This window comes from Thalassophryne amazonica, chromosome 10 (assembly GCF_902500255.1).
Source record: "Thalassophryne amazonica chromosome 10, fThaAma1.1, whole genome shotgun sequence".
Classification (NCBI taxonomy): Eukaryota; Metazoa; Chordata; class Actinopteri; order Batrachoidiformes; family Batrachoididae; genus Thalassophryne; species Thalassophryne amazonica.
The window spans coordinates 41,043,006-41,057,847 of record NC_047112.1 but is presented as its reverse complement, the minus strand read 5'-3'; the positions used below and the strand labels follow the sequence as shown (position 1 = coordinate 41,057,847).

General features: G+C 40.4%; 1 protein-coding gene across 1 annotated transcript in view; it reads left to right on the top strand.

Annotated features, from left to right (window-relative positions):
• ccdc50 (coiled-coil domain containing 50) overlaps positions 1 to 14,842 on the top strand; it is a 77,421-nt gene continuing 62,579 nt past the window's right edge. The window contains 2 exon segments of the mRNA XM_034179892.1: positions 1 to 272; positions 7,687 to 7,749. Of these exon segments, the coding sequence (XP_034035783.1) occupies positions 224 to 272; positions 7,687 to 7,749 (112 nt within the window). The 5' untranslated portion in view covers positions 1 to 223.

Here is a 14,842-nt window from a genome sequence, read left to right as displayed (position 1 = left end):
TGACGGACCAAGTGTAAAATAAGGGTCAGGGAATTGCTCGTAGAAAAATCTGACACGTCCGCTGATCGTCACACTGGAGACGGATCGTCTGCGTACAGAAGTCAAATCAAAACCATCCCTCGGTTCTGTGAGCAAAGACCATCAATCAGTCTCCGCTTAACCTTTAGAAGACACACGGAAGTGTAATTCCGCGTCAACGCTTTTACTTATTTTTGTTGACAACATGGCTGAGTTTAGCATCGACAAGAATAAACTCCCTGGAGTGAAAGAGGGTAATAACATCACTAACACGTTTGTTGGTTAATATGTTGACTGAGTTAGTGATTTTGGGTCCAGCTAACGTGACGGGGGGTTATTTTATTGGCCTGAAAGTAGCTGTTTTATTAGCGCTTCATGCTAGTTCGATGTTAGCTAACATATTCTAGACTACTGCCTGGTTTTCTGTCAGCGTTTCAAAGATGTACGTTGTTTAAAAAACAAAACGCAGTTTTGTCTTATCTGTCTTCATGTTCCACATATGTGGAAGAGTGGGAACACATTGGTTGCTGCTAGAAAATGTCATAACGCCAGTATGGTTGGAGTTCTGAGTGTCAGCTTAAACTATGAATTTATTATGAACACAAAGTACTGGTTTCCATAAATCTTGTGCTGAAGGGCCATCAGTCTGCAGGTTTTCGTTCCAAATGTCGCATTGATTTCACATATTCGAAGCAGTGCTTCAGGAACCTCCTGGTCACGTGATCAGTTGGAGTTCTGTTTCAGGGACCCATAATTCCTTGTGACGTAATTCCGCTCTCAGTCTACTGGTGTTGGGACTTTTTGCTGTGTGCAGTAATCACACCAAAAGAGACATTTTATGGGTGTCCACATAGAAAACAAACTGGACTGGACTGTAAACACATGCTGTGTATGGGTTGGCACAGACTAGCCCGACAATCGGCCTGAATTAGGCTGGATACTGGCCGCCATTTAGGAGTAGGAATTCCCTCTCCTAAATGACCAGTAGGAGAGCAGCCCTCGCGCCACACCAAAATGAAGCTGACGTCAGCGTCTTGGCCGCCAACCAATCAGGCTATGAGAGAGAGATAGGTGTCCGGCCTAATTCAGGACGGTTGTCCGGCTATGCGCAGACTTTACCCGAACGTCCTTTGGTGGCCATTTTTGGCCGATGAAAACATTGCAGAGCTCAATACAAATACATGTAATTTGATCACTTTTCAAAGGGATCAGACTCATCAATAAAGTCAATTTAATGTACAGTGGTTCATTTCAGGTCAGCTTGGTGTATAAATCTCATTGTTCCAGGCAATGAAAGCTGTCACCTGGTCAAATCAAACTAGAGACAAAACAAAACCAGCTGATTTCAATAGAAAGCAATACAGCCCAAACTTTTTTTCATCTGGCGGCCAGTTGCGGAAGTACAAATTCTCGCCTTTGGATCCGACATTTCACCGTAAGTGACATATACTCACGCCAAAACATAAGAAAGGTCAGAGCCAACTGCACTTCCTCAGGAAGCTCAGATCTTTCAAAGTCTACAGAACTATGTTGCAGATGTTTTATTGCTCGGTGGTCTCCAACATCATCTTCTACACTGTAGTTTGCTGGGGCACCAGGCTGAAGGCAGCTGACATGAACAACTCAACAAGCTCATCAGGAGCGCTGGCTCTGTCCTGGGGGTTGAGCTGGAGTTTGTGGTGGAGGTGTCAGAGAGGAGGATGTTGAGGAAACTGTTAAGCATGCTGGACAACTCCTCCCATCTCCTGCATGCCACACTGACTTCCAGTCAGAGCACCTTCAGCTATAGACTGAGACCACCGAGATGCACCACAGAACGCCACAGGAGGTCTTTCCTACCTGTGAAAATCAGACTGTATAATTCCTCCCCCTTCTGCAGGATGAATACATAATGAACAGAATTATTCAGAGTTACGTGCAATATTGTCAAACATCTTGTGCAAAGGTCTTCAAGTCATTTCGCGTTGTTTACCGTTTCTGTACTCTGGAAAAATAATTTTCTTCGGGATAAATAATTGGCAGCTATTTTCATAATAGATTAATTGTTTTGAGTATATTTTAAGTCCAAATTTTCTGGTTTCAACTGTTTTAGTGTGAATATTTTCTGGTTTCACTCCTAATTTCTTTACTCCTTTCAGGTGATGAATGGAATATTGTTGGGTTAAGGATAAAACAAGATATTTAAGGATGTCATCTTGGGTCTGTGAGCTACTGATCAACTTTTTTTTTTTGCCATTTTATGTCACCATATACACTGATGATTAATTAAAATAATTGACAGAATAATTAATTGTGCAAGTAGTCATTAGTTGCAGTCTTAGTATTTGCACAAATGTAATATGACCTTGCAAATCTAACCTGACAAATGCACAACTCATGATGGGTCTGATTGAGTGAACAGTAGCATAAAAACTTGAAAGTTTAAGTCAGACTTAAAGTACCGCATTTTGCAACATTAAAACAGCAGCAACAACAACAACAAAAAAACACATGCAGCCAGTCTTTTTGTGTACGCCTGATCCTGTCCAGCAGTCAGAAGTGAAGCAGTGTTGGTCCTGATTAGTACTCGGCTGCTAGACCCTTTTGAAAGACCAGGGTGTGTGTTTCATTACGTTGAACTAAAGTTGCACCAGGAAGGACATCTGGTGAAAAACCTGTGCCGAATCCCAATGCGGATCTGTACTGGATCTGCTGTGGTGACTCTGAACAACCAAATTGGCAGCCGAAAGACCAACAACAGCAACATTAAAAGAAAAAAGATACATAAGTTGTTGTCAGACAAATCCAGATGGTTTGGGGTATCGGGTGTCCTTATGTCAACTGTAGAAAAGCTTGTGTTTCTTGGCTAAAGAGATTAGACATATGGTTGAATACAGTGGGGGGTTTGAGGAGGTCTCACCTTCCTTCTCCCTGCATCTGTTCATCTGAACCCTGCCCTCAGTAAGCTCTTTATCCTCCATCTACAGCAGCCAGACAGTCTGAACCGCTCATCTGGTTTTGGTGGTGGTGTTGTTGTTTGTGTTTTCTTTAGTCTTGGGTGTTTTTACGCTCATCGCTGATATTTGAAAATTAGTTTTCACAGGTATTGAACATTAAAATGAAAGAATTAACTGACAGAAAACAATTCAACAAATATTTTCATAATGGATTAATAGCTGCATTTGAAGATACTAGAGGTGCTGGCGCCACCAACGCACCTGGCTGGGCACAACAAGCCAGAACGCCATTTCGAATCTGTGTTTAGGTAGTCGAAGTAATGCCATGGCCGAGAAACAGATGATTAAAAGCATCAGAGAGTATTATAAAGATGGGAATGTTTCGACCACGGGTTATAGAAAACGAGCTGTTGGATTTGGTGGAGAGAGTAGACGACATTGGCCTACCAACGAGAGAAGACTACAATCAGGAATGGGAATACCAACATCATAGACTAGGCATTGTTCCGATGTGCTGACACCACAAGTAAAATGTAATAAGCAGACTCTAGAATTGTAAGTTGGCTTTTTGTCAGCCTCTATGACACATCTTCACCCATTGAGATCTTAATTTAGCTTGCTGAGTTTTGTGTGGAAATGGGTGAAATATAACTACTTGAAGCCATCTGTACTTTGGGAGGCCTGTTTTCTTGTTGATTCTTTTTGTTTGCTTGTGTCTGATTTGCAGTCAGATGCCCAACAGTTATACCCAGGCATGTCTACAATCTAAATCTTTCAAAAGATTGATAAAATTTAAGTGTAATCTGCCATTTCTTTGGCAGAAATGTCCCATAACGAACCGGACATCAGAGCTCCGGATATCCCAAAATTGCACAGTTCTCAGCTTTTACATCTGGGTATCACAAAAGCTGCAAGTGCGCACAAGTGACCTACCACAGCGCCCCTAGTATCTTCAAATGTGGCTATTGCCCTTTTTTGTCTTTCTTTTCAAGATTAAGGGTGATATATGACCCCTTCAGGTTTGCCTAAATGTTTTTTTTTTTAAAGCTGTTATTTTGTGGAAAATTGTCAGATTTTTTGTGGAATTGATAGATTTTTTTTTTTTTTTTTTTATCTAAACTTATTCATCCCTAATGAATTGCGTTTTCTTGATGGGTCCTTTTCTTGATGGTCAAAATTAGACTTTTTTAGTGTCTTTTGAAATTGAAATAGCTCAGTTCTTAATTCATTGTCCAACTTCATTTTAGCCCTGCAAAAAATGTTATTTGCAGGTCCCTCAGCTTGTGCCAAAATATTGAAATCTTCTGAAATTCCTGTCATAGATTGACATCCATCAAAATGAAGATGGGCGCATGTTTAAGAAGACAAGTATTGGCACTAAAGGAATTGGCTCATCTGGGAGTGAGTTTTATTATGTGGACAGAGAATTTTAGGATCTTTTACGTACCCCATAGACCTGAAGTCTGAGACAGTTATATATAGGGATGGGTACGTTATGTTTTGTAAAACTTTGCAAAATCTTGTAACTGTTAGAATGGCCTAAGCAGTGGGTCACCCCTCTGAGTCTGGTCTGCCTGAGGTTTCTTCCTCATTATCAACAGAGGGAGTTTTTCCTTACCATGTCGCCTGTGTGCTTGCTCTAGGTGTTGGTAAGGTTAGACCTTACTTGTTTGAAGCATCTTGAGGCAGCTTTGTTGTGATTTGGCCCTATATAATCTACATAAATTAAAATCGAATTGGATGGGTATCGAAAACCGGTTCCTGTTAAGAATCAATAAGAAATTATTCAATCCACTGACATTAGTAGCCTTTTTGCTTAACATTTCCCTTATCGGTTCTTCAGTTTACATTACGCTGGAGCTAGCTGATGGTCAGAGATAGCTGTAACCACTCGCCATGACGAAAACACGTTTGTTTTTGTCTCGCGCACGCTCCGCTGAGGAAACGAGATTAGCTGCACAATCAGTGGGTCTGAATCCGATGATTTACCCAGACTGACAACAAATATGAGTAAATTAAGTACCTTTATGCATTTTTTGTCATTTCTTGAGGCATTTTGTGAATGCAGAAACGCGCTCCGACCTCAAAACGCGCTGCTGTGATATAAACCAAACGTACCCTCTCTTCTTCTGTGGCGTTTAATGGCAGCCTTATTATTGCATTGCTGCCACCTTCAGCATCAGTCCGTTATAGCCGTACTAAATCTTCTCAAGTCCCGTGTCTGTCAAGTATTTAAAAAGCCAACACTTCCTCCTCCCACTTTAATTTAATCTTTATTTAACCATTGAGATCAAGATCTCTTTTACAAGGGAGACTTGGACAATTTTATGTTTTCAATTGACCTATCCTGCTGATCCTATGTCTAAAATACTTTCAACAGAAACTTCTTCCAGGCCTATTCTTCTAAATTCTGAGAAGCTTTTGTCTTTCTCTGGAATGTTTATTATAATACATGAGGACATCCCTAATCACCAAAATGATGTCTTAATAAGGTCTTGCTGACCCCTGGATGAACCTGTCCCAGAGATCTAGGATCCAGTGACCATGAAGAGATTTTATTTATGTCCAGAGATCTAAGATCTAGTGACCAATTTCATATTTATTTACTTTAAGACTCGATAAAATGTTGTTAACACAGAAAACCTCTAAAGCCTATTTTTTGTACACAGAAAATTCACAGGCGGTATTGATAAGCAGAATCGATGAAGAATCGGCTCAATAAGCGGAATCGGTAATGGCATTGATATCAATAAAATCTTATCAGTACCCATCTCACTGCCTGAGTCTTTAAAAAATCCTCTTTATATTTTTCAGTTATGTATGCTAATAATTCTCTGTTTCCACTTTCTGCAGTGTGAGGATTTGGTGCTTTGTTGTCCATCACTGAAACTGCAATATATTTGTTTTTGGCTGGTTTGTCTAATAAAACATATTTGAATATGCTCTCTTGATCTCTATAAAAGTTCAGTTATTCTTACAGTCAAAATGATACATTGAGGAATAATCAACAAAATGATATGGAAGGAATATAATAATAATTAGATCCAGTCCTATGCGCTAACACGTAGCTGTTGGCTCTGGGTATTTTTCATGTGGATGAAGTGATCTTTATGTGAGCCGAGAGAGAGTGAGTGTGTGTGTGTCTGTGCGTGTGTCCTCGCTTCCTAATGACACTGCAGAACAAATATTCTAATATAATTTCTGAATCTTGCTTTGCAGCTGAATGTTCCTTTCTGCGGTATTCCATGTTGATTGAACCATACAGAGTGCATCTCTTTTCCAGCGACTTACAGCTGTGGAAAAATTCTTAGATGTCCAGATAGTGTGTTAGCTGTCTGTGAACACCAGTTTTGGCAGACTGATAGATTGTGAATATTGCAGGAAAGATTAGCTCACTGCTTCACTTCAGAGCGTGTCAGACGGAAGTGTGCTGGCGCTGTGTGGCGTTTATGTGACAGATTGTAGTTCCATATTATGCCACTCTACTGCACAGCCGTTCTTTCCATAATGAGTAATGGTGGCACTCTCACAATATCACTAATAGTGAAAGCTCAAATGACAATTAGAAAGTTCAGTGTTCAGAAAATGTTGAGCGATAGAAAATTAACCATAAACTTCAGTTTCTTACAGGTTAATAACAGTGATTATGAGATATTATATATTTGATGATCAGAATTGCTGTATTTGTCATAACTGACCAAATAAAAAAGCTTTCTGTCATAAAATAGACAGCTGTGACTGTATAGCTGATCAGTGGGTGTTTCAGGGATACAGAAGCACAACTTTCAGCTGTTGCTTTGCGTGCCTACTCCCCCGTTGGCTTTACACACCTTTTATGTTTTACTTCTTATCGACTCATATAATCAGTGTGTTTTTTGGGACTATCAAGTGTGTATACATTTTTATTCATGCCTTCCTCATGGGTGGACCATGTTGAAATTAAAACTGCACCCCTTAGAGAATCTATGTTTAGACTCCTAATGGTTCCTGATTCACAGTTTCACTTCATACACGCATAGACAGATGCTGCCCTCAAGCACTTGACAGATGTTTGAATTGTGAAACCTTGTCAACCCCAAAATATCCTGTGTAAAAGTATTTCCAGAGTTTGGTCCAGTGTTTAATTTGTCAGAAACATGTATGTCATTGCTGTTGCAGACAACAAATCGTGAGTGCTAACAAATCCCTCTGTGGCAGATGTTGTAAATTGTGGACAATCATCTCTCTAAACAGCTACATGTTTAAAAATGTGGATGGTTTTCAGTTTTGCATAAGCATACTGACAGTCATGGAAGAAGATGGCAGAAAACTAGTTTAAATCAGTACTGTAGTGTCAGTTCTGTTGGAATTTTTTTTTTTTTTTTTTTTAAGGTCTATTAAATTGTAAATATTCAAATTAATATTCGGTGTCACATCAAACATAATTTTCTCCACATGTCAAACAGTAGCCTGTGTTCTGCTGCAATGCACAGGTTTTGACCTACGAAGAACCATTTGAATATGTCATAATTTAATTTCTTACATGATGCAGAGGGAAGAATTGATCAAAGTATATCTCTAAAGTGGTTAATTGAAACGCAATCTCAATTTTCAGTCTGCAAACATCACATTGACACTGGTCCTGGACCTTTGTTCCTCTGCTTCCCTCTTAGTTGTTATATAAACAAGATGTCTCGGCACATTTTCCATTTCAGTCTCCTTTGTTTGTTCTTGTTTTGTGTTTCCCCCACAGTGTGCCGAGACTTTGCAGTGCTGGAAGATCACTGTCTGGCCTACAACCTCCAGGAACAAGAAAGTAAGAGCCTCCAAAATTGTTTTGTTTTTTTTATATTTATTTATTTATTTATTTGTTACCATAACACTATAGTTTATGCAGTATAGCCTCTAATTAATTCAGATGCTTAGTGTCATCCTTATTTCCTTCATGAGATCATAGGCTGTCCCAGCTACTTACTGACCATTTGGAATGTGTTAACTTTTTTTTTAAAGCTCAGAAAAAGTTTGGACTACCTTGGAAAGATCTATTTCACCTTACAGGATGAAACGGCCCAAAACCAAGAGTGTAAAAAAAGCCACATCTATCACACGGGGGCCGAGACCCAGTGCAATCCTTCCTCTGGTTGTGTGAGATGTGAGACTGCTGTCAATCTAGAGTTAATGTTTTAAGCAGTCAAACACACCTCAAATTTCCTCATGTGCACAAGTCATTGTGTGTACCACGGTTTTTCTTTTTTGTTTGTTCGTTTCTTTTTAAATACCATAATGTCAACAGTAGCTGCTAGCAAAGCTACAGCTTCGGGCATTTGTTGCCTGGTCTGTTATTTCCACCATTGCCATCAGAATGGTCATAAATCCAGAGCACCCGAACTTGGCACTTGATGCTGCCCAGCTGTCTGATCCAGTTTCATTGTGCATTTTATTATGATGTACAAGTTGCATTTGTTCAACGTATAGCCACACCAGTTGCTGTTACATACAGACAGTGGGAAACACCATCATAAAAATGGTCACCGACAAGGTTATGCAGTGATGTGAAAAGGTTTGAGCAACCTTGAGCTTTTGCATGTTAAAATGTTTGAGATTAGGGAAAAAAAAATCTGGCATTTTATATAAAAATTTGTAAAATAATGCCTTTTAAGCTCATAGTGAAAAGTAATATTTACATCATGAATTAAAAGAAATAAAAATCTAAAAGCCAAAATGATGGTATGAATAAGTAAGTGCCCCCTTTAGTATACACCTTTCTCCACATTTTATGCTACAGCCTTATTCCAAAATGGATGAAGTTCATTTTTTTTCCTCAAAATTCTACAGACAATACCCCACAATGATAGTGTGGAAAAAAGCTTTTAGATTTTTGCAAATTTATTAAAAATAAGAAAATGAAGAAATCAGCCTTTGCCATAAAGCTCAAAATTGAGCTCAGGTGCATCCTGTCTCCACTGATCATCCTTGAAATGTTTCTACAGCTTAGCTGGAGTCCACCTGGGGTAAATTCAGTTGATTGGACATGATTTGGAAAGACACACACCTGTCTACATATAAGGTCCCGCAGTTGACAGTGCATGTCAGAGCACAAACCAAGCATGAAGTCAAAGGAATTGTGTGTAGACCTCTGAGACAGGATTGTCTTGAGGCACAAATCTGGGGAAGGGTACAGAAACATTTCTGTCGCTTTGAAGGTCCCGATGAGCACAGTGGCCTCCGTAAATGGAAGAAGTTCAGATCCACCAGGGCTCTCCCTAGAGCTGGCTGCCCGTGTAAACTGAGCAATCAGGGGAGAAGGGCCTTAGTCAAGGAGGTTACCAAGAACCCGATGGTCACTCTGTCAGAGCTCTAGCATTCCACTTTGGAGAGAGGAGATCCTTCCAGAAGGAGAACCATCTCTGCAACAATCCACCAATCAGGCCTGTATGGTGGAGTGACCAGACTAGAGTGCCTTTTTCAGAGAGTAGCAGCATGACATGTCAGGGAAAAAAAACTGTCACGTGACTCGTAGTGCCATCTTGGGGCCAAAATGCCAGCTTGGGACTCCGAGGGCGGTCGCATCTCCTCCACTCTCCCTTACCTCTGCTCTCTGCTTTAACCTTCCCTACTAGTCCCTACTTCACCAGACTGTGAATTCCTCAAATTATATTGGATACTGGATCTGTTGGACTACTATTGGATTAACCATGGAATTGATCAGCTGGTCTCTGAACGCTATTGATACCATCTTTTGTACAAGAAGGTCAGGACTGGGGGATCCTACCTGCCCAGATGGAATGTATCCTGCGGGCTATGTTCTCGACTCCTGGGGGTTGTGGTGTTATGGTAGCAGGGCTGGTACTTTCTGGCTTATGTGCTGCCCTGATCTACCGGAAACTTGTCAAGACGGCGGCATCAAAAACCACGGCCCCTCACTTGTCTGTCATGATTAACGAGGTGGGCAAGGCTGTGCATTCTCAGACTGCAATGACTCTTGAACTCAGATGCAAATTGGATGATGTCTTGGAGCAGATGCACACCTTGTAGATGAAGGTGAAGATTCCGGAGGCCGGGGAATATTCTTAATTCATAATTGGGAATATTCTTAATTCATAATTGGTATTTGGTTGTTCAAGTGAAGTGAAGTGCTTTTCACTGCTCAACCACAACACGGCAGGCTTATCAGGCCTGAAGGACAAATTGGAGGAATGTCTTTGGCCTTGGTGAACATTCGGCTGTCTTCTTATCTCAACTCGCAAAGACAAACTGTTTCACAGGACTGAAGCATCCCCCCCCACCCCCATCACACACACCCCTACTACGGCTTCTGCTCGCATCATCCCTTCCCTTCTGCGGGGGTGGCACAGTTTTAGCTGCAGCTGGTCCCCCCACCCCAAGCTGACATGGCGCAACTCAGGGTTGCTGCGTGACCTTCTCCAACTTGCCTCAATTCGGATAACGGACTTCTTCAAATTTTGTGCACATAAACAATGTCAGATGTGTATGTGCTGTCTTTAATTCTGATGTGTGCCATTATTACGGTAAACAAGTAATAATTGAGGACTAATTGCTGTCTGAGGTAACTAGAGTGTAAACATAATTTCTCCACTGTGAGATCAATAAAGTATATCTCATCTCAAATAGAGTTCGCTGTTAAGCTGCCTGCATGTAAATCCAGTTATTTTATTTATTTATTCGCTGAAAATGCCGGGTTGTTGTGCATTTGGATGCACAAATAAACACAACAAGGGCTTCAAGATGTACAGATTCCCTTCATATCCGAAGAGAAGAAAAAATTTGGGAAAATAAAGTCAGCCATGTGGGATGTCATAAAGTTTTGAGAGGTAAATTTATTCTTCAGTCCCATGTACAGTAAAATTTACCGAAATTGTCGTATAAACCGGATATTCGCAGTCACCGGACAAAAAAGTCCCATTTTATTTTCCATGTAATAAACACCGTATATACCGTATTTTGTATAACAGATTTTCACTCACATCAGACAAAATGTCCCATCCCATTGCAATGCATTTTCATTAAAAACCCCTTGCATGTTGGACCGGAGTCATTTCCGTGATGAAAAGCCCAACCTTTTATTTTTATATTTTTTAGACCATGCACAGACTGTGACGTGCATGTGTTAAATCAGACACAGCAAAAGGCTATGATTTGATACTTTCTGGTTTCACTCCGTCTCCCGTCATATTGTCATAGTTTTTGCAGTGTGCACGCTGATTACATTTCGGGATCACATACATTTGGCAGAAAAGTCTGCAACTTTACAACACTGACTCGGAAAAAGAGGAAATTGTACATCTTACCTTTGAATTGGTGGTGACAGTTGTACAAAGAACATCTTGTCAAGGGTCAGATTAGTCCAGAATAAAGCATAATCCAGCTATGGATAACTTTAAAACTGTCACGTACGTCATTACAGAGCTGCAGAAGCATAAATCATCATAAATTTTATAGCTTAACTATTTTTATATTTATTTTGATAGTACCTGTACCTGGATCTGTTGCTGTATGTGGTTAAATGATAATAAAAAAAATGTTGAAAACATAAAAGCTCCATTCAGTAGTTCAGCACATTTGGCCCCAAAATGGCGCCATGTTCTCAGTTGAGGCTACTCTCTCAATAAAGGGACCCTAGGTCAGACAGAAGCCACACCTTAGTAAAAGGCACATGGCAGCCCACCTGGAGTTTACCAAAAGGCACATGGTGGTGACCACATCATGCTGTGGGGATGTTTATCAGCAGCAGGAACTGGGAGACTAATCAGGATTGAAGGAGAGATGAAAGCAGCAATGTACAGAGACATCCTGGATGAAAACCTGCTCCAGACTGCTCTTGACCTCAGACTGGAGTGATGGTTCATCTTTCAGCTGATTGAACATCTCTGGAGAGATCTGAAAATGACTGTTCACCAATGCTCCCCATCCAACCTGATGGAGCGTGAGAGGTGCTGCAAAGAGGAATGTGCAAAACTGCCCAAAGATAGGTGCGCCAAGCTTGTGGCATCATATCCAAGAAGACTTGAGACTGTAATTGCTGCCAAAGTTGCATCAACAGAGTTTTGAGCAAAGGGTGTGATTTCTCAGTTTTATTTTTAAGAAATTTGTAAAAATAAATTTAAAAATTTTTTCATGTTGTCATTATGGGGTGTTGTTAATAGAATTTTGAGGCAAAATTTTTTTTTAATTTACTCAAATTTTAAATAAGGCTGTAACATAACAAAATGTGGAAAAAGTGAAGCTGTTTCCGGCTGCACTGTAACACATAAACCACCACTTTTCCATTCAGTATTCTACAGACAAGTCAGGGGTCTGCATGCATGAACATTCCCTGAATAAACACTGAATATGTCTTGGACTTTGATTACCTCGGTTATTAAGAAATACAAACAGTATGGTATTGTATGTTAAATTTGTCCAGAGGTGGCAGTTCCCAAAAACTGAGTGACTGTGCAATGAGTTGACTAGTGAGAAAAGCCACAAAGCAACCCTGAAGATGTTATCAGATTCTCTGCCTGCAGTTGCATAAATTGTGCCAGTTCTGCATTTTGCATCACCAGTTATACAGCTTCTCCGGAAATGGTATAGAGACGGATTTTCTCAAGAAGAAGAATTGAAAGTTCAACTAGATACAGTTGTATGCAAAAGTTTGGGCAACCCTGATAATTTTCATGATTTTCATTTATAAATCATTGGTTCTCTGGATCAGAAATTTCAGTTCAATGTGTCATATAGCAGACAAACACTGTGATATTTGAGAAGTGAAATGAAGTTTCTGGTATTTACAGAAAGTGTGCAATAATTATTTAAAGAAAATTAGGCAGGTGCATACATTTGGACACCCTTGTCATTTTATTGATTTGAATCATTTGGCACTAATTATTGGAATACAAAATTGGTTTGGTAAGCTCATTGACCCTTGACCTCCTTACACAGGTGAATCCACTCACGATAAAGGGTATTTAAGGTGGCCATTTGCAAATGTTTCCCCTCTTTGCATCGCTTGTAATGAGTGGCAACATGGGAACCTCTAAACACCTCTCAAATGACCTGAAAACAGATTGTTCAACATTATGGTTTAGGGGAAGGAAACAAAAAGCTATCTGAGATTTCACCTGTCAGTTTCCACTGTGAGGAGCATAGTGAGGAAATGGAAGACTGCAGGCATAGTATTAATTAAGGCCCGAAGTGGCAGGCCAAGAAAAATCTTAGATACAGTGGGGAAAATAAGTATTTGACCCCCTGTCAGTTTTGCAGGTTTTCCCACCTACAAAGAATGGAGAGGTCTATAATTTTTATCATAGGTACACTTCAACTGTGTGACACAGAATCTAAAAAAAATCCAGAAAATCACATTGTATGATTTTTAAACAATTAATTTGCATTTTATTGCATAAAATAAGTATTTGATCCCCTACCAACCAGCAAGAATTCAGGAGGACCTGGTCAATGACCTGAAGAGAGCTGGGACCACAGTCAATATTACATTAGTAACACATGATTCTGTCATGGTTTAAAATCCTACAGGGCAGTAAGGTCCCCCTGCTCAAGCCAGCACATGTCCAGGCCCATTTGAAGTTCACCAGTGACCATCTGGATGATCCAGAGGAGGCATGGGAGAAGGTCATGTGGTCAGATGAGACCAAAATAGAGCTTTTTGGAATCAACTCCACTTACCATGTTTAGAGGATGAGAATAACCCCAAGAAAACCATCCCAACCATGAAGCATGGGGGTGGAAACATCATACTCTGGGGGTGCTCTTCTGCAAAGGGGACAGGATGACTGCACCATATTGAAGGGAGGATGGATGGGGTCATGTATTGCAAGATTTTGGCAAACAACCTCCTTCCTTCAGTAAGTTCATTGAAGATGGGTCATGGCTGGGTCTTCCAGCATGATAATGACCCCAAACACACAGCCAGGGCAACTAAGGAGGGGCTCCGTAAGAAGCATTTCAAGGTCCTGGAGTGGCCTGGCCAGTCTCCAGACCTGAACTCAATAAAAAATCTTTGGAGGGAGCCGAAACTCCAAACCTGAAAGATTTGGAGAAGATCTGTATGGAGGAGTGGACCAAAATCCCTGTTGCAGTGTGTGAAAACTTGGTCAAGAACTACAGGAAACGTCTGACCTCTGTAATGGCAGACAAATGTTTCTGTACCAATTGTTAAGCTCTGTTTTTCTTGGGGGTCAAATACCTATTTTATGCAATAAAATGCAGATTAATTATTTAAAAATCATACAGTGTGATTTACTGGATTTTTTTTTTTTTTTTTTTTTTTTAGATTCTGTATGTCACAGTTGAAGTGTACTTATGATAAAAATTAGACCTTTCCATTCTTTGTAGGTGGGAAAACCTGCAAAACTGACAGGGGATCAAATACTTATTTTCCCCACTGTAAGCTGAAGTGAAGGATGGTGAGAACCATCATAGTCAACCCACAGACCCGCTCCAAAGACCTACAACATGATCTTGCTGCCGATAGTGTCTCTGTGCATCGTTCAACTATACGGCACACTTTGCACAAAGAGAAGCTGTATGATGCTGTAATGCAGAGGAAACCTTTTCTGCATACATGCCACAAACAGTTGCTTGAGGTATGCTAAAGCACATTTGGACAAGCCAGCTTTATTTTGGAATAAGGTGCTGTGGACTGATGAAACTGAAATCGAGTTATTTGGACATAAAAAGGGGCAGTATGCATGGCTGAAAAAGAACATAGCATTCCAAGAAAAACGCTTGCTACCTACAGTAAAATTTGGAGGTGGTCCCATCATGCTGTGTGGCCAGTGCAGGTACTGGGAATCTTGTTAAAGTTGAGGGTTACATGGATTCCAGTCAGTATCAGAAGATTCTTGAGAACAGTGTTCAGTGACAGAGTTGCAGTTGTGCCGGGGCTGGACAAG